This window comes from Vulpes vulpes, chromosome 14, assembly GCF_048418805.1.
Source record: "Vulpes vulpes isolate BD-2025 chromosome 14, VulVul3, whole genome shotgun sequence".
Taxonomy (NCBI): domain Eukaryota; kingdom Metazoa; phylum Chordata; class Mammalia; order Carnivora; family Canidae; genus Vulpes; species Vulpes vulpes.
Window position 1 is genome coordinate 22,098,138 of NC_132793.1, and position 23,685 is coordinate 22,121,822.

The 23,685-nt window shown below is 47.6% G+C and overlaps 1 protein-coding gene across 1 annotated transcript in view; it reads left to right on the top strand.

The window, feature by feature from the left end:
* The window catches only part of MTCL2 (microtubule crosslinking factor 2), a 72,598-nt gene that overhangs the window by 21,409 nt on the left and 27,504 nt on the right, over positions 1–23,685 (top strand). Inside the window, exons 3-7 of the mRNA XM_072735976.1 lie at positions 4,075–4,233; positions 16,217–16,279; positions 16,953–18,134; positions 20,125–20,265; positions 22,817–22,942. Coding sequence (XP_072592077.1) covers positions 4,075–4,233; positions 16,217–16,279; positions 16,953–18,134; positions 20,125–20,265; positions 22,817–22,942 — 1,671 coding nt within the window. The remainder of the gene's footprint in view (positions 1–4,074; positions 4,234–16,216; positions 16,280–16,952; positions 18,135–20,124; positions 20,266–22,816; positions 22,943–23,685) is intronic.

Below are 23,685 nucleotides of genomic sequence, written 5' to 3' on the forward strand. Positions count from 1 at the left end.
TTTACTTATTCACAAGACACACAGAGAGAGGCAGAGATACAGGCAGAGGGAGAAGCAGGCTTCCTATGGGGATCCTGATGGACTTGATCCCAGGACCCTGGGATCATGACCTGAGCCAAAGGCAGACCCTCAACCACTGAGCCACCCAGGTTCCCCAGTTTCTTCTGTTAAATATGGGGCTTAGAGCAGCCAAATCTCTAGGGCTTTTGCAGTTCCAGTGGTTTTGTCAAGGAGGTTGGTTATTGGTGGAGGTGCCATAAATGAAACTTTGGTATCCACCCCTCCTCAGGCTGTCTCTGTCTGTAGCCCTCATGGCCCATAGGCCTCACAGAGCCTCAGGGGGAACATTGCCCAGCACAAGGAAGGCAAGGAGACGGGGGTGCAAAGACCTGCTCTCCCACTTGCTTGGTGTGTGGCCTTTGGTAAGCTCCCTCACAGCTCTGAGCCTCAGTAAATGGAGATAAAACTAGTTTTTACCTGTAGAGATTTTTGTGAGGATAAAATGAAATAGTTCAAGTAAAAGTGGGGTGGCCATGAAATCTGGTGTGGAGTGTTCACCCAGCAAAGGAGCAAATGTTGATTGTGGTATTACTGTTTGGGAGAAGAACTTATAAGGCACTAGTATGGCAAGTGGCTGGGGCAAGGCCAGGGCAGGGGGTCCAGAATCTCAACCCTCCTGTGTGGATAAAAATCCCCTGCAGCGCTTATTCTCAATGCAGATTCCCAGGCCCCACCACCCATTTCCCCCTCCCTGAGGATTCGGAGTGACAGTGACAGGGAGGCCCATGAGCTGAGAGGCCTGATGAGCAGGGCGGCTGTGGCCTGGAGGCTGCTGGTTGCATTTGGCAGGAGACAGGCCTCAGCGCTGTAAACAGTTACCTCATGGCTGAGCGCATTGTTTGTGCTTTGGGGATTTGCCCTGGTGTCCGGAAGCTGCAGCTGCTTCACCTCCCATAGTATCTCAGTCCCCTAGCCCTGGGAGTAGTTGGGAGGACCATAAAAGCATGAAATGAGACAAGCAGGTGGGGCCCTGTGAGCATCTGACGTAGTGAACCCACTGCTGGGCTTATTATTATTATTATTATTATTATTATTTTTAAAGATTTTATTTATTTATTCTTGAGAGACACACAGAGAAAGACAGAGATATAGGCAGAGGGAGAAGCAGGCTTCCTGCAGGGAGCCCGATGCAGAACTCGATCCCAGGACTCTGGGATCATGACCTGAACGGAAGGCAGACACCCAACCACTGAGCCACCCAGGTGCCCTGTTATTAATACTTTTAGTGCTGATAATAATATAATGTCTTCAGGCTTTGGGCCAACAACAGGGTTAGGTGGAGAGCAGAACTCTAGAGTTGACCCACAGGATTTCAACCCTTGGTTCTGTAGCTGCCTAGCCGTGTGACCTTGGGGAAGTGACCTTTCCTTTTCACACCTCAGAATGGCATTAATCAAGCCCTTCCCAAGGGGATGAAAGGCACATGGTGTTAGGAAGTGACAGCTGATTCTATAAATCACCTGTGAGAGGCAAGGGCACCCAGGACCACCGAGGCTCAGAGAGAGGAAAGGACAGGCTGAGGCCACCAGACTCCTACCTTCCAAGCTACTGTGCTCTTTGCTCCTGTGGGCCTCCACTGGGGGCTCGGGGTTCTGTGGGATCTGAAATTAAGGGCTCTTTTGTTCTTGCTGGAATCCCGTCAGCTGCCTGGGGTTGAGCGTTCTTGACACAGCAACCCTTGCGGGTCGGGGACAGTTGGGGAAGGAGATCCTGTGGAGAATGGGATGGAAGGAGTGTCCAGACTCCTGGAACGGATGAAGTCACAGAGTCATTTATGAACCCAAGAGGATCCGGGAATCCACATGGATCATGATTTCTTGGTGGGGAGTGTCGCCTCCCAAGTTGAGGCCGTGGTAGGTGGAGCAACCCCTCAGATGGAGAGGAGCTGGCCCCAAGGGGAGAAGCCACCTGCTGCTCAGCCCTCACATCAGTTGAGGACACAGCCCTCTGTGGACAGTGGGTGGGGTGGGTGGTTGAGGGGTGCATCCCTAATCTAGTTAGGGTAGGTGCAGCTCCCCATATTGCAGTCATTCTTTTATCTCCCTCCCTTTTCACTTTTTGGAACCTTGAATTTGTTTGCTCTCCAGCAAGCATTTACTCGGCATTAGGGTGTGCTAGAGTGTGCGCTCCTGCTGGGACACAGGGATATGAAGGAACCCAGGCATGGTCCGGGGCCTTCAGCATTCTGGCCCATGACTCCTGCCCCCACGGCTAAGCAGGATGAATGAATGAATGAATGAATGAATGAGTGAATGGAGTATTGATCAGGACAGGGGCTTTCTGGGTGACCTGATAGCCTCAGACTGGGAACCATAGCCAAGTGCACAGAGGTGAAGCAGTGATCCTGACAGTGCATTAAAAAGTTATATTTCTTAAAAAAAAAAAAAAAAAAAGTTCTATTTCTTGATGATCTAGCCACCAGCCCAAGGATTGTGTCATTTAATCCTCACAGCAGCGCCTGGGAGTAGGCTGTATCCATTCCATTTACCAATGACCACCCGACACCGAATGCGTAAATAAACTTGCTGTGGGGGTCACACATACACACACCCAGTGCTGGAATCAGACTCAGTCTGGTTTTCCCCACGTGCCAAGTCTTTGTTCTGATATTGAGGTGTCGCTCATCCCACTTTGTGGACAAGGCACGATTCTGGTTGCCCTTTGGGACCTCCAGGGACAGAGAGCCACGGTGGACAACAGAGGCAGGGGGAGGCAGTGCTGAATTTCCTTTCTGGCTGTTGTTTTTCCTGGCCTGTCTCTCATACTGCCAACGGGTCCGTGCTGAGCTGGGCCTGGGCCCAGGCAGAGGGCAGAGCCAGGGAGGGCCCTTTTCCCTTCCGGAATGGAGGAGGTGCAACGGTTGTTTCCGAGACTGGCAGGCATGGGGCGTTGGGCTTTCTGCCCCTCACATACCTCTTGCTGGCAAAGCCCTTGTGCTCCTCCAGAGCCCTGGCCACACTGGCCCCTCAGGCAAATCCCAGGGGCTTCTCCCAGCTCAACTCATACTGGCTTTGCATGACCCCAAGTCAAGTCACTTATTCTGTAAGCCTCAGAATTGGGGTGAATATGAATGAATCTGGCACACAGTAGGTATTCAACAACTGATAGTGCCTGGACCACTCAGGGATAGTGGTGATTTACCAGCTCAGAAGGGCCTTCCTCATCCCCGGATGCCTCCTTTCCTGGTGTTGGACCTCCAGGGTGTCCTCGAGGAAATGGGGTGCTTTTGCTGCAGATCCCTGGAACCAGGATTGGTGTTTGCAGCTCTGTTAGTTCCTTTCTGTATGGATGACCTGGACACATGCCCAGCCTTTGTCATTTAGAGCATGTTTTATATCCCAGACAATTGGAAACCAGCCTCGGGGTCACACCACGACCTCTAGCAAGTTCTGCCCCTCTCTGAGCTTCGGCATCACCACTCCCCAGGACTCACTGTGCTGGCCCAGGGCCGAGATTTTTTGTGCAAAGCTGATTCAGTCCTCCTGTTGGGCCCATGAGGCTGCTGCTACCACTGCACCCTTTTTGCAGTTAAGGAGATTGAGGGACAGAGTGGGGAAATGATTTGCCTAGGGTCACGGGCTGGACACTGGCAGCAATGTGATTCAGATGGCCCTAGGGCCACCCATCTTGCTCTGGTTTCAATTCCAGCTCACTTCCCTACTTTTAAAATGAGCATCTCTGGCCCTGCCGCAGGCTCTCGTGAGATTCAAAAGCACAGAATGCCCCAGGTAATTGAAAAAGCCTTGCTAAAAACTGGCAGGGCCTTTCTAGCTTCCTGGGGAGACTGAACTCGGACACAGACATTGGGAGCACTGGGTGTCTGGGTTTGGGTTTTGCTTCTGCTATTTCCTGGCTGTGTGACCTCTACCCTCTACTGGCTTCTTTGTGCCTCAGTTTCCTCATCTGCTAAGCAGGGGTGAGGTGAGACACAGTCTGCTGGGGGAGGTTGCTCTGTAGCCCAAGTGGATCATCACCCACCCTTGCTTACCAATCTCATCACCCACCCTTGCCCAGGTCTCTAAGGACATCTCTGTGCGGCTGCATAAGGAGCTGGAGACAGTGGAGAAGAAACGGGCACGGCTGGAGGAGGAGAACGAGGAGCTTCGGCAGCGGCTTATCGAGACCGAGCTGGCCAAGCAGGTGCTGCAGACGGAGTTGGAACGGCCGAGAGAGGTAAGGGCCGGTCCATCTCTGCAGGGCCAGGCCAAGGCAGGTGGGTGTGTGCCAGCCCCACCTGGCCAGGGGCTCGGAAGCGCTGTGTTTGTACGGTCATGCCTCCCTGGCAGAGCTGTCTTATTCATGCATTCATTCCTCCTGCACACATTTCCTGAGTGCCCACTGTGTACACTGTGTGCTGGACTCGGAAGACACAGTGGTGAGTGAAAGACTCCTGTCCACCAAGAGTCTACAAGTTAATGAAGGAGACAGTCATCTGCCAAAGAACTGCAACTGTCGGGGGGATTAACTGAGAAAGCATTCCACAGTGACCCCTGTGGGGCCCTCTGCCTCAGTTTCCTCACTTCCAGAATGGGACAGCGATGCCCTGAGTCACTGAGAAGACTAGCTGGGATAACTTGTGCAGACATGCTTTAGGGGCTGCCATTTGGTGTGAAGGCGGTGCTGGGGCCGGGCCTCTGGCCAGTACCTCGACACAGATTTTAAGACATTAGACACTTCCCCAGGCACTGGCCTGTCTGTCTTTGTTCATATGAGCTCTTCCCCTTGTATGTATTTTCTGCCTTCTGCTAACTGTTGGGCATGCAGCATGTTAAGTACCATGCTAGATGCTTTATCTCAACAATTTACATAGAGGCCCAGTTGAGGTTGTGATTGTACCATTTTATGAATGAGGAAATAGCCCCTGAGAGAAGGAGGGATGCCCTCAAGGTTTCACAGAGCCCAGTGGGCTCTGCAGAATGCCTCTTGAAAGCCTTCCCTAGGTGACCCCTAGGGGCTGAAATCCTTTAGAATTCAGGGATCTGTGTTCCTGATGGCCTTGGGTAGCTCCTGATCATAGAGGCACAGCTGGGTCTCAGCTCTCTGGCTGCTCAATCCCTAGGATTGTACATTGTTCTAGGGCACTCCTTACCTTCCCCGAGGGCAGGCATGCCAGTGTTCCAGGACTGAGACACCACAGCCCTGAGGCCAGAACAGCCCTTCAGTGCCCTCCCTCCTGGGCGTGTTGCTCTGATGTGCTAACAGCATCTCATTGCAGAGACTGGGGGCATTTGCTGCTGAGGGCTGCTGTGGGGCTCTGTCAGGCAGGCCCCCCCCCCACCTTGGCCTGGCGGACAACACAGGGAACCATCTTCACACATCTCATTGCTGTCACCCTTGATAGTGAAAAGGGGAGACAGTTTCAGAGAGTACCCTGGAGCTTAGTGTCTTTCCTTCCTTCCTTCCTTCCTTCCTTCCTTCCTTCCTTCCTCCCTCCCTCCCTCCCTCCCCTCCTTTTTTTTTTTTTTTAAGATTTTATTTATTTATTCATGAGAGACACACACACAGAGAGAGAGGCAGACACAGGCAGAGGGAGAAGCAGGCTCCATGCAGGGAGCCCAAAGTGGGACTTGATCCTAGGACTCAATCCTGGGACTCCAGAATCATGCTCTGAGCCAAAGGCAGATGCTCAACTGCTGAGCCACCCAGGCGTCCCTCTTTCTTTCTTTTTTAAAGATTTATTTATTTGAGAGAGAGCATGTGAACAGGATTGGGGGCAGAGGAAGTGGGAGAGAGCAGACTTCCTGCTGAGTGCGGAGCCTGACACGGAACTCAGTCTTAGGACCCTGAGATCATGACCTGAGCCAAAATCATGAGTCGGACACTTAACCGACCGAGCCACCTAGGCGCCCCAACTCAGCATGTTTCTATTGTAGAGGAAAGGAAGCTGAGGCTCAGAAAGAGACAGCCTGCCTGAGTTCCCCCACCCTTCCTTGGCAGAGATGTGGCTGAAGCCCTGAAGCCAAGTCCTCTCTAAGTCTCAGTTTCTCCATCTGTGACATTGGGATAATAACAGTACCCAGCTCATGAGTTTATGACCAGCACGAAAATTGGGTAACCATAGAACGCTATGAAGGAGTTACAAAGAATAAAGTAGTATGGCAATTCCTGAACAAATTATACATGCAATTATTATAGGAGCTAGCAAATCCACCTTGGGATGTATGCCCAAAAGAATTGAAAGCAGGCACATGAACAGATATTTGTACCCCTGTGTTCCTAGCAGCAGTATTCACAATAGGCAAAAGGTAGAAGCATCCCAAATGTACATCAGTGTATATACATACATATAGTGGACTCTCGGTAAGCCTCAAGAAGGACTGAAATTCTGACACCTGCTACATCATGGGTGAACCTTGAAGCCGTGGTGCAAAGTGAGATAAGCCAGCCATCAATAGACTAGTATTATATGATTCCACTTGTAGGAGCTAGTTAGGGTAGTCAAATTATAGAAACAGAGAGTAGGATAGAGGTAACCAGGTGCTGGACAGAGGAGGGAGTGGGGGATTGGTATTCAGTGGGTAGAGAGTTTCAGTTTAGGATAATAAAAAAGTTCTAGAGATGAATAGTGGTTTCTTGACAAAGTGCACTTAATACCACTGAAATGTGTACTCGAAAATGACTAGAAATGGTAAATTTCATGTTTTGTGTACTTCAGCACAATTTAAAAAAAAAGAATAAGGTAGATATATAAGTACTGATGCTGAGAGGTCTTTAACAAAAAAAAGAGGGCTACATGGGTGCGCATGTGCGCCATGCGTGCGCACACACACACACATATTGTGTGATCCCACTAATTATTTTGAAAGAGCATCAGAACAGATTTGTTTTGGGGCATTTATGTCTGCAAATGCCTAGCAAAAGTCTGGAGGAAAATCCACTGAACTAAGGAGTGAGGGACGGTAGGAATAGGAAGGGGAAATGACTTTGCTATTTTTTATTTTATTTATTTTATTTTATTTTATTTATTTTATTTTATTTTATATTTAGATTTTATTTATTTATTCATGAGAGACACAGAGAGGCAGAGACATAGGCAGAGGGAGAAGCAGGCTCCCCATGGGGAACCCAGTGGGTTCCCCCTGGGACTCCATCCCAGGACTCCGGGATCATGATCTGAGCCAAAGGCAGACACTCAACCACTGAGCCACCCAGGCGTCCTGCTTTGTATTCTTTTAATTAATGCTGTAGTAAGGTGGGTTTTGGAGAGGGGGTGATTATTTGTGAAATTTGAAATGTAGTCAAGCATGTAAAGAGCCCTGTGTGGTGCCAGGCACACAGTAGGTGCTCCAGAAATACTGGTTCACTTCCCCTTTGAAGGCAATGTCAACAAGGCACATCTGGCCCTCCCTGGCATGCTCTTTGGTGTCTCAGGATCTGGGCAAAGGGGCATGGCCCTGTGTTTATTTGCTGATTGCCTTCTCCCCCCACCCCCACCTCCTTCCTTTTTTTTTTTTTTTCCCCACCTCCTTCCTGACATGGTTTCCATGGAGATGAGGGTCCCTTAGCAATTTTTCGAGAGCTGCTGGAGTCTCATCTACATCTGCCTTTGCCATCTGACAGGTTGCTGTGGCGATAGTGTCACCCAGCTGGGAACAGGAGCCCCTGGCCTGAGCTGATGTGGTTGCCATAGAGATCACTCCGGGGGGGGGAGTGACCCGCCAGAGAAGGGAGGGTGGCCGGCCCTAGCTGCACTTTGCAGTGGCACTGTTGCCCAGCTGGGTTGCAGCTCAAGAATCATAACATCAGCCTTCCCCTTGTCCAGTATCATTCCCCCGTTCTTGTATTTTAGGCAGAAAGCCAATATGAGTGTTGATGTGATGTATTAGAATATAGCTGCTGTGTGTGAGTGCTTGCTCTGTACCAGGCACCGCACCAGGCATTTTATGTACCTCCTCCTGTTGTGAAACCAGCAGCTTCCCTACATACCTAGTGTTGTTATCTTCATTTTACAGGTGGCATTCTTTTTGACAATAGTTTAACTGTGATATGATTCACATACTATAAAACTCACCATTTTAAAATGTGAAATTTCATGGTTTTTGATATATTCATAATGTTGTACATCTGTCACTATGATCTAAGTCTAGAATGTTTCCATTGCCCCCAAAAGAAACCCCGTACCTGCTAGTGGTCCCTTCCTGTGCCCCCTGCCCTCCAGCTCCCCGCAACTGCTAATCTCCACTCTGGATTTGCCTGGTCTGGACATTTCATACAAATGGAATCATGCAATATGTGATTTTTTTTGTGACTGGCTTCTTTCACGCAGCATCATGACTTTAAGGTTCATTTGTGTTGACATGTATGTGTCAGTACTTCTTTCCTTTTTGTGGTCAAATAATAATCCAGTGTATGGATGTACATTTTGTTTGTCCCCTCATCAGTTGATGGACATTTGGATTGTTTCCACATTTTGATTAGTGTAATAATGCTGCTATGAACATTTGAGTACAGGTTTTGTTTGAAGATATGTTTTCAGTTCTCTTGTGTGTATACCAACGAGTGGCCTGCTTCATATGGATGGGACTGGGGAAAAGACCAAGATGGGATTCTAACCCAGGACTCTTTATCTCCCAAAGTCACACTGGCTGGTGGGTATTGCCCCACCCTCCATGCCCTATCCAGGTACCTTCCTAGGGCCCTACCTGTTTTCAAAACCTCCAAAGGAGCTGAGTATCTCTGTCTCTGGCACAGGCTTTTTGTCCTGCTTTCTGCTCTGATGGGTACTGACCATGATATTAGATCACCTAGGTTCAAATCTTGATTCTGCTGGTGGTGTTATCTGATGCAGCTGGGTAGTGGTCTATGTGGTGCAGGGCAAACTTGAATTTGGGGTCATATGGGCCTGAGTTTGAATTCTGGCTTTGCCACTTACTTACTTGTAATGCTGGGCAAATTGTATAACTACTCCAGGGCTCAGTTTGTTCATTTATAAAACAGGAATATGGGACTCCTGGGTGGCTCAATGGTTGAGCATCTGCCTTCAGCTCAGGGTGTGATCCCGTGGTCTCAGCATCGAGTCCCACATCGGGCTCCCTGCATGGAGCTTGCTTCTCCCTCTGCCTCTGTCTCTGCATCTCTCAGTGTGTCTCTCATGAATAAATAAATAAAATCTTTAAAAAGGTAGAACAGGAATATGAATCCCTACTTCTCAGAGACAAGCAGGTAAAGTGCTGATTATCCTCGTTTCCCTTACAACTCCTACATGGCTGTGGGTCCAGAGTAGCATTTACTTTAAAGAGATTCGTTTCTTTTGCCTACTTAGCAAAGCACTGTCTGTATAAGCTGCCCTTGTCCCTGGAAGGAGCAGTTACATTGGAAATCGATGCCTGCAATTGGTGCTGTGTGTCCTGGCAACTTCTGCTTTGGGGCTCACGTCTAAACCAGTTTTTGCTTCCTCCCCCAGAGGGTGTCTCCCCCAGCCAGGATCCACTCAGCCTCTAGCTGCTTCAGCTGCTCTGGAGGAAGAATGCTGCAATCTTTGAGATGCACCCCAGGTCCCCTCCAGAGTCAATTTTGTACACATAGCACAGTCTGTGTTTTCAGTGAGACCCTTTCAAATATCCCCTCCATATTTGGTGAAAATCTGCCCAGCTGTTTTGGCAGAAGGTTCACTTTATTCCTTGAAGGTTGATCTTTGTTTCCTGGCAGCATGGAAGCAGGCAACGTGTTAGAGAGCTGGGGGCCCCTCCAAAGCTGGGCTCAGGCATCCTTTCTGTGCGTGCTGGACACAATCTACTAGTTTTTTGGAGAAGGACAAAGGACAGAGCTCATGCTCCTACTAGAAGCCCGTAGACCAAGGATGCTTAGAGGCGCCACCCTGGCTGCTCAAAGGTAGCCTTGTGAGTTGCTGGTAGGTGGAGAAGCCCCTAATGTGTGCCAAGCCAAAGAATGTGCCCTTGGGGTCCGTCACCTAGCAACCGGCATTCTTGTTGGTGCCTGGGACTGTCCTCCCTTGCCCCTTCCTTCCCACTCTCCAGAGGCCTGGGGCCAGAACATCTGCCCCTGGGGCCTCCACAAAGGGGCTCTGACAGGCCCTGGCTCCCTGGAGGGGCACCATAGCCCCCCAGGCCGCCTGGCCAGCTGCTGCCCTGCAGAGAGGAGGAAGTCTCTGTGCTCTGTGAGCCTGCCTTGTTTTCCCTCCAGAGCCAAAGGGTAGTGTGGGAGCCCACATGGCTTAGATGAGGTGGCAGGAAGGGTCAATTCCCCCCGGAAAAGGCTGGAGTTACTCTGGTCTTGAAAGGGTTTGCGGCTCTGGCCCCTCTTCTCTGCCCACTGCCCTCCCTTCCTGATAAGATTCATACCACCCAGAGCTTATTCTCTGCCACTTGGAAAGGTGTCCAGTGAGTTTTCTTGGAAAAGCATTTTAAAAACATCTCATTATGATTTTTCCCCTCCCCCCAACAGGTTATATATATATCTTAATAGAGAAAGACTAGTAGAAAGTACAAGTGAGTCATAAGGAGGAAAAATTCACCTGTAATCTACTATTTATTTATAAATATTTTATTTATTTGAGAGAGAAAGAGAGAGCGAGAAAGAGCATAAGCAGGTGGGGAGAGGGAAAACAAGCTTCCTGTTGAGGAGGGAGCCCAGTGTGGGGCTTGATCCCAGGACCCTGTGATCATTACCTGAGCCCAAGGTAGATGCTCTACCAACTGAGCCACCCAGGCACTCCTGTAATCCACTATTTAGAGGGAGTTACTCTGAGTAATTACCAAATTATTATTTGGGTGGGAGGGGCATATATTTACATTTTCCTATTTCTGTGCATACACATACTGAAATGCATTTGTATAGGGACATCTGGGTGGCTCAGTGGTTGACTCTCTGCCTTTGGCTCAGGTTGTGATCCTGGGGTCCTGGGATTGAGTCCCACATTGGGCAGTACACAGGGAGCCTGCTTCTCCCTCTGCCTATGTCTCTGCCTCTCTCTCTCTGTGTGTGTCTCTCATGAATAAATAAACTCTTAAAAAAAAAAAAGAAATGTATATATGCATTTTTTTCCCCTAAGATAAGCTCAGTGAAGCAAAAATATTATTACAAAAGCACATAAATAGGGGCACCTGGGTGTCTCAGTGGTTGAGCATCTGCCTTTGGTTCAGGTCGTGATCCCGGGGTCCTGGGATTGAGTCCCAAATCAGGCTCCCTGCTGGAAGCCTGCTTTTCCCTTTGCCTATGTCTCTACTTCTCTCTTGTCTCTCATGAATAAATAAATAAAATCTTTAAAAAAAGAAAAAAAGGCACACAAATGTTAGGCCTAGACTATCACTAAGGATGGCTATATCAGACTCTAGTTGTATGGGTTGCCTCGGGCAGGAAAACTGGTGACTTGGATTCACTGTATTCCTTTTGTGATTTTTTTTTTTTGAAGTATAGTTGACACACAACATTACATTAGTTTCAGGTGTACAACATGGTGATTCAACAAGTCTATACATTATGCTGTGCTCACAAGTGTAGCTACCAGCCGTTACTGTGCAACCCTATTATAATACCATTGACTGTATTCCCCATGCTGTACCTTTCATCCTCGAGATCTATTCATTCCGTAATGGAAGCCTGTGTCTCTCAGTCCCCTTCACCCATTTTGCCTACCTACCATCTCTAGTGGTTTTTTTGAAGTTTGAACAATGTGAATATGTTATCCAAAAAATAATAGAAATAATAAACCTGGGCAGCACAGGTGGCTCAGAGGTTTGGCGCCTGCCTTCAGCCCAGGGCATGATCTTGGAGACCCGGGATCTAGTCTCCATGTCAGGCTCCCTGCATGGAGCCTGCTTCTCCCTCTGCCTGTTTCTCTGCCTCTCTTTCTTTCTCTCTCTGTCTCTCTGTGTTTCTCATGAATGAATGAATAAAATCTTAAAAAAAAAAAAAAGAAATAGTAAACCTATATAAAATAGAAGAAGGAAGCCTCTCTTAACTACCTCTCTCAGTTTTGCTCCTGACTCAGCTTAACCCATGGTTAGCAGGTTGGTTTCTATATTTTTAGGCCTTCCTCTATGTTCATACAATGTGTATTTCTCTTTGTATTTTTAGAAAATAAAGATGGGATTATATTGTATCCATGGTTTCTGTAACATGCAGAATAATGTAGCAGGAACACAGACTTCTTAAAAATGCTAGATGTTTGGGATTTCCTTCTGCCTAAGGTGCTTATTATATAAAAATCAAAGATCACAGAGTCAAGTAAACATAGGAAGGAAAAAAAGTCTAAAAGAGCACCATCTATTTCAGTATTTTAAACACAGACCCAGAGGTTGAGAAGGAGCTCTAGCTAGCTGTCAGCTGTGGTCATCCTCAGGTTAGGGAAGAAAATGGCTAGAGGGGTTTCTGGTTTGTCAGCGTTATGTAGATTTACAGTGAGAATGTATTTTTGTATATTTATTTTAAAAAATACTTTGTAATAAAAAAAACTTTAAAGATTTTATTTATTTGACAGAAAGAACAAGTAAGGGGAGTGGCAGCAGGAGAGGGAGACACAGACTCACCACTGAGTGGGGAGCCCAAATGCAGGGTTTCATCCCAGGACCCTGGGGTCATGACTTGAGCTGAAAGCAAACGCTCAACTGAGCCACCCAGGAGCCCCACAAAAAAACATTTAAAGAAAAAGATGAAGGACTATGTCCCCCTCCCACCCCAAAAAAATGTGGGGGAAGAAGAGGGCCAAGTGTGAGTTTGCTGCATATTCATTGTAAACAGCCTGCTGTATATTCTTCAGGCTTTTCCCATCCTGTGTGTGTGCATGCACGCATATCCCTTATTTTTGTAACAATGGTAACATGCTCTAGGTTTTTTTTTTTTAAATAACAGCTTTATTGAAATATAATTCACCTATGATAATGCTTGTCTTTTTAAAGTATATAGTTCAGTGGTTTTGCAGAATATTCAGAGTTGTACAACCTTCACCATTTTCTTGGCCCTGAACAGTTTCTTCACCCAACAAGAAACACCAAACCCATCAACAGTCACCCACCCGCCCCCCAGTGGCTCTCGCCTCTCTAGGCCCCTGGCAACCACTAATCTACTTTCCACCATTATGGATTTGCCTATTATGGACATTTCACGTAAATGATATCATATATTGTGTGGTCTTTTGTGACTGGCTTCTTTCACGTAGCATGATGTTCCCATCATACACACATGTTGTATCAACTATGAGTACTTCATTTTTTTTTCTAATATTTATTTATTCATGAGAGACAGAGAGAGAGAGAGGCAGAGACCATAGGTAGAGGGAGAAGCAGGCTCTCTGCAGGGAGCCCAATGCAGGACTCCATCCCAGGACCCCAGGATCATGACCTGAGCCAAAGGCAGACCCTCAACCACTGAGCCACCCTGGTGCTCCCCCTCCGTGTTTTTTAATAGGGTTAGACTTTATATGATTTCATTCCTTTATAGGTGGTGGCTGGGACCTCTTAGTGCACTGGCCCCCTTTCCTGTCACCCCATTTCCTCCCTCCAGGGAGTCCGCAGTACTTGAAGAGGCTGTAGTCACCTGAAGAGATTCAATTTAGGGAGAGGAAGGTGTTTGCCCAGGATCCTAAACTCTGTGTTGTGGGGTTGCCAGAGTCAGCTTCCAGCTGAGGCCACAGCCCCTCCCACTTAGCTTGTGATAAGCCGACCCAGATCCACAAGCCTCTCCTCAGAACCCCCACCTCACCCCTCACTCCGTGCCCGGATGTCCCTCTGAGCACCCGCTTCCCAGGCGCCACTTGTGGGAGGGACTGTTTGTGGGGGGATCTGTTCTGTGGCATCACCCCATTTCCTACCTCCTCCTTCGCTTTTCAAAGATCCCAGATCAGCCCTTCTCAGATACTGGCTCTCTGCTCTTAGCACCCAGCGTCTGAAATATCAGCCTCTGTCTTCCTGCTACATTTGCATTTCAAAAGGTCTCTTTAGGATTTGATCGGGCTCCAAGATAGACTTCAGACCCCAGCTGGAGTTCATTTCTCCGGTTCTCTGGTGCCAGCCAGGGCCAGGCAATAGAATTAACCTGGGAAGCTATTTAAAAATACTGATGCCTGGGACCTACCCTGGACCAGTTGCAACAATATCTGGGACCCGAAGCATCAGGATTTTTCATTTAACTTCTCCAGGTAATTCTGATGTGCTTCTGGGTAGAAAGCCACTGTGCTACCTCCACTCTGGCCCTCATCAAAGGGCATATTTTTTCCTTCCAAGTCTTGGGAACTATATCAAGAGCTCTGTCAGGAACTGGTCCCAGGTCACTATGGATTTGCTGTGGGACATTTCTCGCACCTTCAGTGAGGTGGGGGCTTGGATTAAGTCAGTGGTTCTCACCTTCTGGGATGGGAGTGAGAGGTGGAGGGATGGGGAAGCATGTATTCAAACACCTGGAAGCATCCTCAAAAAATACTCGCTGAGCTTGAAAAGTCAAAAGTAACCTAAGTTATGCACTACTAATATAAATCATCCCTCTCATGGGACGAGTGTTCAACAGATTCGTGCATCTAACTGGGTGACTTCTAAAATTTATTTTTTTTCATTTAAAAAGGATTTTTTTTCTGAGAGAGAATCTCAAGCAGACTCCCACTGAGTGCATGGTAGGGGGCGTGGCAGGATCTGATCCCAGACCCTGAGATCATTACCTGAGCTGAAATCAAGAGTCGATCGCTTAACTAACTGTTAACTTAACTCAGGTGTGTCCTGAGTGACTTTTTTAAACATCAAGAAACTTTAGTAAAAATTATTAACCTTAACAAAAATTAGTAACCTTTCCTCAAGTTCCCTTCATAGGGCTTGTGCCATTTTGCATTCTCCCAGTGATATAGGACTTTACCTGCTTCTCCATAACTTCCGCAATAGAATGCATTGTCAGATGATTGAATTTTTGCCAATCTGATAGGTGAGAAATGGTATCAGGGTGTAATTTTAATTTGCATTTCTCCATCTTGAATAGGGTTGAACATCTTCCTATGGTTACAAGCCATTTACCTTTCTTTTCCTGTGAACAGTTTTTCATATCAGTTTTTAATATAGGTTTGTTGGTCTTTTGTTTTCTATTTTATGAAGCTCTTTATGTATTTAGGATATTAACCCTTTGTCAGTGCAATAAACTGCAATTTTTTTCCCAGTATTGTTTATACTTTTACTTTCCTATGGTACGTTTTTTTCATGTAGAATTTGCTTATCTAATTAAAAGTATCCATTTCTAAAAAAAAAAAAAATCAATTTCTTTGCATATCAATTCTGGATTTCTGAATTATGATTATTATTGCATTATTTTGCATGAAAACTTATAATTTAAATAGTGAAAAATTGAGCAGTCCCTCCTGTGTAATTATGATGTGTTCTACCCATATGCATTTTTAATTTTAATTTTAGTTATTTTTTTGCATTTTGTTTATTAGTATGCATTCCAAGTTAAAGTCTATGAGGATAGGATTCCCCCTGAAATGAAGATTTGCCTGCTTATGGAAGAGGCCCCTTGGGAATAATGCCACCAAAGATCTTCAGAGCAATTATACCAGTGGCCTCAGCTAATCCTGCGGGGATCTCTGGAGCTCGGAAGGCTACTTATAGTTTTGAATTGAGGCAGGGAGGCATGGACCAGTCATTGCATGTGGGCACCCCTATGGAGGGCACATGACCTTGAATGAGGTGGCTGTCCTCAGCCAATGGCATCACTGGGAGGGGACTCATCTTTGAGGTCTTGGTTAGGGGAACAAGCACCCCAGTTCTTAGGAGGCAGGGGATCTGGCTGGAGTAGCACAGCATCTTCCCCAGGTACCCTCTCTGGCTTGATCACTGCTGTGTTCTCTATGCCTAGTTGCACCTGGCACATAATAGGTACTCAGGAAGTCTTTGGTGAGTGGATGAAAGGCACAGAAGAACAGAAACCCAGATTTCTGGGTCTTGGGCCAGGCCAACTGGATCTTAATGTAGGGTGCGGGGGCAGGGGGAGAACCCTGGGCAGGATGTGATCAGGGTCCTTTCTTCACATGCTTCTGTCCCGCTGGGTGTTCTAGAGGGCCTCTTTGGCTCACTGGTTGGTGCTGGTGAAGGCTTGGATGTGGCTGGGCTAGGCTGGGCAAGGAGGGGGCCCTCAGTGGAACTCTAGGCACCTTGACTACTCTATGATGCACATCATCCACATGAGCTTTCTGTTTTGTTTGCATGTTTTAATTTCTTTCTAGCATTCCTTGAAGAAAAGAGGAACCCGCTCCCTGGGGAAGACAGACAAGAAGCCTTCGGTGCAGGTATTTCCTGACGGTCCCCATGGCCCCCAGGGCAGCCCCCACAGGCAGGTTTGAATCTGAAGGGCCGAGGCCTAACTCCAAGTGGCCTGGGGGGTCCCTGGAGGCACCCACTCTTCCCCAGCCTCAACCCCACCCTCCTCTTTCATTTTCTTAGCTTTGATGCTCACCTCACTTCCCAAAACCATGCCTGGAGCCCATGGTTCCCATCCTGGCAGATAAAGTGCTATATATAGATGTAGCACAGGTCAGGCATAGAGTACCGTTAGCCTCAAGTGGTCCTGGATTGTCAGGGTGCCAGGTACTTCTTGTGCATTATTTCATTTAATCTTCCCTATGGCTCTATGAGGAAGTGATTTTATTGCACCGTTTTACAAATGAGGAAACCCTAGTAGGAATGGAAGTAGTAGTAGCAGCAACAGTTGCCTGGCAGGATATCACCTACTCTAGAAAGCCCGCCTGGACTTCCCAGGCTGTACTATGCTCCATCTTTGCTGCAATGTCAAGGAGGTCTCCTTCTCTGCTTCCCCTGCTCCTTGAGAGTCAGAGCCTAGTCGGATTCATTGCCCTACCCCCAGCACATAGTTACTGCTCTCCAAAATGCTGTGGCTGGTACTGAGCCTCGCGATGCTAACCTTCCTGGGTCATGTCTGTCTCTGTGCCCATCGGGCCCCAGGAGGACAGTGCAGACCTGAAGTGCCAGCTGCACTTTGCAAAGGAGGAGTCAGCCCTCATGTGCAAGAAGCTCACCAAGCTCGCCAAGGAGAACGACAGCATGAAAGAGGAGCTGCTCAAGTACCGCTCCCTCTATGGTGACCTGGACAGCGCTCTGTCCGCCGAGGAGCTGGCCGATGCGCCTCACTCTCGGGAGACCGAGCTGAAGGTACATCTGAAGCTGGTGGAGGAGGAAGCTAACCTGTTGAGCCGCCGCATCGTGGAGCTGGAGGTAGAAAACCGAGGCCTGCGGGCAGAGATGGATGACATGAAGGATCACGGCGGTGGCTGCGGAGGTGCGGAGGCTCGCCTGGCCTTCTCTACGCTGGGTGGCAGTGAGTGCGGGGAGAGCCTGGCGGAGCTGCGGCGACACTTGCAGTTTGTGGAGGAGGAGGCTGAGCTGCTCCGACGCTCCTCGGCAGAGCTGGAGGACCAGAACAAGCTGCTGCTGACCGAGCTGGCCAAGTACCGCTCAGAGCACGAGCTGGATGTGACGCTGTCGGAAGACAGCTGCTCTGTGCTCAGTGAGCCCTCGCAGGAGGAGCTGGCGGCTGCCAAGCTGCAGATTGGGGAGCTCAGTGGTAAGGTCAAGAAGCTGCAGTATGAGAACCGGGTGCTGCTGTCCAACCTCCAGCGCTGTGATCTTGCCTCCTGCCAGAGCACACGGCCGATGCTGGAGACGGACGCCGAGGCTGGGGACTCTGCCCAGTGTGTGCCCGCTGCTCTCAGCGAGGCCCACGGCCCCCACGCTGCCCGGCTCTGCAGAGCCAGGGAGGCCGAAGCGCTGCCTGGGCTGAGGGAGCAGGCCGCCCTGGTGAGCAAGGCCATCGATGTCCTGGTGGCCGATGCCAACGGCTTCTCGGCCGGCCTCCGCCTGTATCTGGACAATGAGTGTGCTGACTTTCGGCTACATGAGGCCCCTGACAACAGCGAGGGTCCCAGGGACACCAAGCTCATCCATGCCATCCTGATGCGGCTGAGCATGCTCCAGCAGGAGCTCAATGCCTTCACACGGAAGGCGGACAGCGTCCTCGGGAGCTCTGCCAAGGAGCAACCGGAGCCCTTCTCAACACTGCCTGCCTTGGGCTCTCAGGGGCCCTCCAAGGAGATTCTTTTGGCCAAAGACCTTGGCTCAGACTTCCAGGTAAGATGTCTCAGTCACGGGCCCTATTCCTTTTATTGTTAAAAACTTTGTACTGAAACCTACATAGGACAGAGAGGCATACCACACACAAGTGTACAGCTCAATGGATTTTCCGAAGGGGAACACACTGATGTAATCATCACCCAGAACGAGAACTAGAACATGACCAGCACCCCAGGAGCCCCTCCTCATGTCTCCTGTAGCCACTATCCCCATCAAGAGAGATCATCAAGAGGGTAACCCCTCTCTTGATGCACTTTTTTCCATCTTCGAACTTTATATAAACTGAATCATACAGCACACACTCTCCTGGGCCCAGCTTCTTTCACTCACTGTTGTCTCACATAGCCATACTGTGTTCATTCTCATTATTGGATATGATTTAATTAGTAAATATGCCACAATTCACTTAGTAATTTACTATTGTTACATAGAGGGCTGATGTAAAAAAGGGACAAAAGGGAGGAAAAGGCCTTTTTTTTTTTTTTTTGGCCAGGTTGCTCTTTATTTTTGTTTCTTTTGCAATTTTGATCTTAAAACACGTATTATTGAAAAAAAAAAAAAAAAGGATCCAGTCAGGTCTTAGGCAAAGGCAAGAAACGTGGCTTCCTAAAGGAATTAACTTCCAGGCTTAATGTCTATAAAATACAACTTAGAAAAACTAAAATAGCAAATGTACTTGTCTTCCCCCTAAAAAAAACATCCTTGCAATAAGTAATCCATAGCATTCAAGCAGTTTCAGACGTGCCTGATAAAAAGGAGAGAGCCTCCTCCTTGCTGCTTCTTACTACCTGCTGGTACCACTATTAGTAGTCTGGAGCAGGGCTGTCCAGTACAGAAGCCAATAGCCAGATGTGGCTACTTACATTTCAATCAGTAAAAATGACATGCAGTTGAAATTTCAGCGCTTTGGTCCCAGTAGGCACATGTCAAGTGCTCAGTGGCTGTGTGTGTCAAGTGGGTCAGACCCAGACCATGTCATCATAGCGTGCCCTTTTAAGTCTTACTGTATGTATCCTCTCATGTACTTGTTTTTCACCCAAGTTATTTTATGTGATAAGTACTGTGGCCACACAACTGATTTTTCTTGTGTAATGTATCTAGTGGTTCATGTGCTTATGCTGCTATCTTTAATGCTCATATACTTTTTGTGTCAGTGCTGGAGGTACCATGGTAAGCAAAAACAGACCTGATTCTTGCCTCACCCCGCCCCCTGTCATCTAGTGGGGAAGAAAGATGTTAATCAAAATATCAGGCCACTGAATGTGAAATGACAGATATGAGGGCTTTCAAGGAAGGGCACTTGGTTCTGGGAACAAGGAAAATGATCTAGACTCCAGGCCAGGGAAGGCCTCTGATCTGAGCTGAGAACAGCAGGGTCAATTAGCAGGGAAAGAGTGTTCTAAGCAGAGGGAGTGGTCTGTGTGAAGGCAGCATAACCGGAAGGAGCATGGCTGAGTTGCAGGGAGCATATTCCTCCTGAGAGCAGTGTAAGGGATCTTCCTATGTCTGTAGAGAGAGGTAGCTCTTCCTTTTGATAGCTACACGGTGTATCGTACCATAATATCTTTAGTCTGTGCCCTGTTGATCTGGCTTGATTTTTCTTGCTTTTTTAAGCAAGCAGACTCCTCCCATGTTAGGTGTCCCCCTTGGTTCTTCTTGAGGTAGGAATGAGCTGGGGCTGCACGTGTGGTAGGACAGTTGAGGCTGGCTCGGAAGGTTTGTGTGCAAGACAGACATTCACCAGATCAGGGTTTGCACTCACCACTTAGCTACTCATTCATCCTTTGGACAGAGACTCACCAAGTAGTTGTAGGGCTGGATCTGGGCTGCAGAGCTGAATCCACTGAGGCCCCAGCCCTCAGGTGGCTGGTCAGAGCCTTTTGTAGAGACCAGAGCCCTGGGGCTGGAGGGTTGGCTGCTTCTGGCACCCATTGAGCCCCTCCTCATTATTACCTTTCATCTCTTCTGCCTATGGCTCTGGGTGCAGCCGCCTGACTTCAGGGATCTGCCGGAATGGGAACCCAGGATACGAGAGCCCTTCCGTGGTGGTGACTTGGACTCCAAGCCTGACCCCAGCCGGAACTTCAGGCCTTACAGAGCTGAAGACAATGATTCCTATGCCTCTGAGGTGGGTTTAGGCTTGATCAAGCAAGGGGGAGGGCAGGAGGAGAGTGGCTGGGGCCTCCCAGAGGCTGGGTGATCCGTGGAGAAGCTTAGCTGATGATGATACGGACTCTGAGTATTCTGTTTCGTTCCCTGCTTCCTGGCAGCAAGGGCTAAAAGGGAGACAAGGACGTTTGACCCATTCTTTCAGCCTGATAAAAGGAAGCTTATAAACTCATTTGAAGAGATGGATTTTGTTTTGCTATACTAAATTTCACTGGGAGTTGAATAATTTATGTCATTTAATGAAACCATTCATTTCTTTAGCAGGAGGGCAGCAGTCAGGCTGACTGGGTTCAGATTGTAGATCTGCTATGTACTGGTTGTGAGATTGTAGACAAGTCACTTTACCTCTCTTATCTCAGTTTTCTTACCTTTACAATAAAGGAGATCCCTCAGAGGGCTGTTGAAAGGATTAAATGTATGAAAAGCCTTGTTAAATAAAGCCTAGTCCCCTTTGGGTGAGGAGGAGGAGGAGGAGGAGGGGGATGACGCATCTCAGGGCCTCAGGGCACCCATCACTGTGGCTTTGTGGCCTTGGGCATGTTCCCCTTCTCTGGCTGCATCTTCCCCCATTTGTAACATGGGAGAATTCAAGTGGGTGGTGGCTGTAGAATTTCTCGGATTCCCTGGTCCTTGAGGAATTCCTGGTGGTTCTGAGTCCCTCCCAAGCCTTCTAAGTCTCTGTTAGCACTTCATAAATGAACCTGAAGTAGGAAAAGGCTCATATGGATTGGGACGGAGCTTCCCTGGGACTCCTGAGCCATGGAGAACCTTGTGTGTGCCCTAACCTAAGCACCACTTTCTTCTGAACATCCATGAGAAGGCAATTTTGTGGTCCCAGGAAGGCCAGTCTGTAAGTATCCAGGGGGAGAAGATCCCTTGATAGATCAAACTCTCTAAGTCCGAGCTTCCTAGCAGCCATGGCATAAAGGGGAAAAAACAAAACAAAACACAACATGAGATACTTAGGTCTCATTTTCCGAGAAAAGGAAATAGGCCAGCTTACCTGCATGCATTCAGTTATTGTTTCATTCAGCCACTCTTTACTGAGCAGTTGCATTTGCCAGGTTCTGTGTTAGGCACTGAGTTCAAGGAGAACACCAGAGACAGCAGGTAGTATCCAGCCCTGCAAGGATCTTTAATATAAAATAAGCATACAAGATAGACCTTAAGTCAGAGTACCTGCCATTGCTAAGTTTCCATGTTATTGGTCAGATAATATGTGGGTTCTTTTTTTTTTTTTTTCACAGAGGGACATCTTGCCATGCCTGGGAAGGTTTTATGTAGGAGTGGCAGATGACATTTCCTTTTTTTTTTTCCTGCTTAACATGACAGCATAAAACTTTCTCTGTGTTGCCAGAAATACTTAAAAAAAAATTTTTGTAAATTAAAGTATATAAACACACAGAGAAAAGCGCTTGTCTTGTAAGTGGACAGTTCAAACAACCTTCACAAACTGAACACTCCTGTGTCATCAGCGAGCACATTAGTAAACAGAGCATTTGACCTGTCCTTGAAGCTTCCCTTCTGGTCCCCATCTAGTCATCATCCTGACATCTAACAGGATAGATGTCTAACAGAACATTGCCTAAATGTTGTCTAAACAGAACATGTACTTAGCTACACATGCTTATAAATACAATTTCCCCTCAAAATGTAGAGTTTTACTGTCTTTCTCTTAGGATTTTATTATATAGTCATTATAAACAACACATAAGTACAGCAAAGCCCCTAAGCAGCATCGCATAAAGATATGAAGAGGCAAGTTAAGATCAAATTAACCACCGTTCACATTTAAGTGTATGTGTCCATGTCCTTCCTGTTTTTCTATTGAAGGATATTTTATTTATTTATTTATTTATTTATTTATTTATTTATTTATTTATTTATGATTTTATTTGTTTATTCATGAGAGACCCAGAGAGAGAGGCAGAGAAATAGGCTGAGGGAGAAGCAGGTTCCCTGTGGGGAGTCTGAGGTGGGACTCAATCCCAGGACTCTGGGATCACAACCCGAGTGAAAGGCAGATGTTCAACCACTGAGCTACCCAGGTGTCCCTCTTTTATTTATTTTTTATTGAAGCATAACATAATAAAATATGTGCAATGAGGGACACTACCCTTAAGTGTACAATTGAATAGACTTTTACATATGTATAGACTTATTAACCACACATATTAATGCCTTTATTTATCCATGGTGTTTCTAAAATTTTGAAGTGATAAACAATGAGACAAGGAACATCTTTGTGAATCAACCTTAGTTTTCTCTTTCTTACATTTTCTTCAGATGTATTTTAAAGAGAGAAAGTATCCAGGTGACATTACAATAATAGCTAGATTTGATGTGCACAATTTTAATTGTCATAACAACTTCCTGAAGTAGGGTCAGCCAGTGTGCCTGATTTGTACTCCAAGGACAGCTTGGAACCCCCCTCTTCTCTTGTCCTCTGACCACGGCTCTGTCCCCTTCATGTTCTCCCCCTCTGTCTGTGTCCCTCATCCCTATCCCAGATCAAGGAGCTGCAGCTCGTGCTGGCAGAGGCTCATGACAGCCTCCGGGGCCTGCAAGAGCAGCTCTCCCAGGAGCGGCAGCTACGCAAGGAGGAGGCCGACAACTTCAACCAGAAGATGGGCCAGGTGGGTGGTGCCCTGTGTCCCCCCACCCTCACCCTAGCACCGACTCTGTCTTCTCTTCCTTGAACTGAAGGCAGACACCTTAGGGTTCCACGAGGCATCAGAAGCTAAGGGCATCGGGAAACCTGAGTCTTTTGGCCCTCCCTGTACTTGATTGTGCATTAACTTGGACTGGAATCTTGGGGTGGTCATTGACTGCCTGTTTGACCTCAGGCCAATCCTGTCTCCTCTCTGGGCCTCAGATTCCCAACCATGACATATTGCCCCCATCAGAGCTCAAAACCTGTACCAGAATGGGCCATAGGTCTGGCCACTAATCAAAGTTCTGCTTTGATAGTTCTGCTAATAGAAAGCATGTATGAAGCCCTTCCTGTATGTCAGGGCTGTGCAATGCTCTTTTCACACATTATGTCCCTTAGTTCTCAGGATTTCACCTGTGAGGTGTCCCCATTTCATAGATGGGGAGACTGATGCCTAGGGAGCTGAAGCATTTTTCCAAGGCTGCACATCCACGTCTCTGCTAAGTCATGACATTGCATTATTTCCTAGGGATTGGCATAGTCTCTCTCCCAGCATGTACTTTGTACTCCATATGGGTCACCCCTTCCTGCCTTCATTGCTCACCATCCCAGGTTCCTTATCAGATGTGAGAGTTGTTGTGAACTCTCTTTGGCAGCCAGTATTTGCTCATTATGTGATGTCATGGTTTTTATAGTGAGGCAGAGCCGGGTTCAAATCCTACTTCT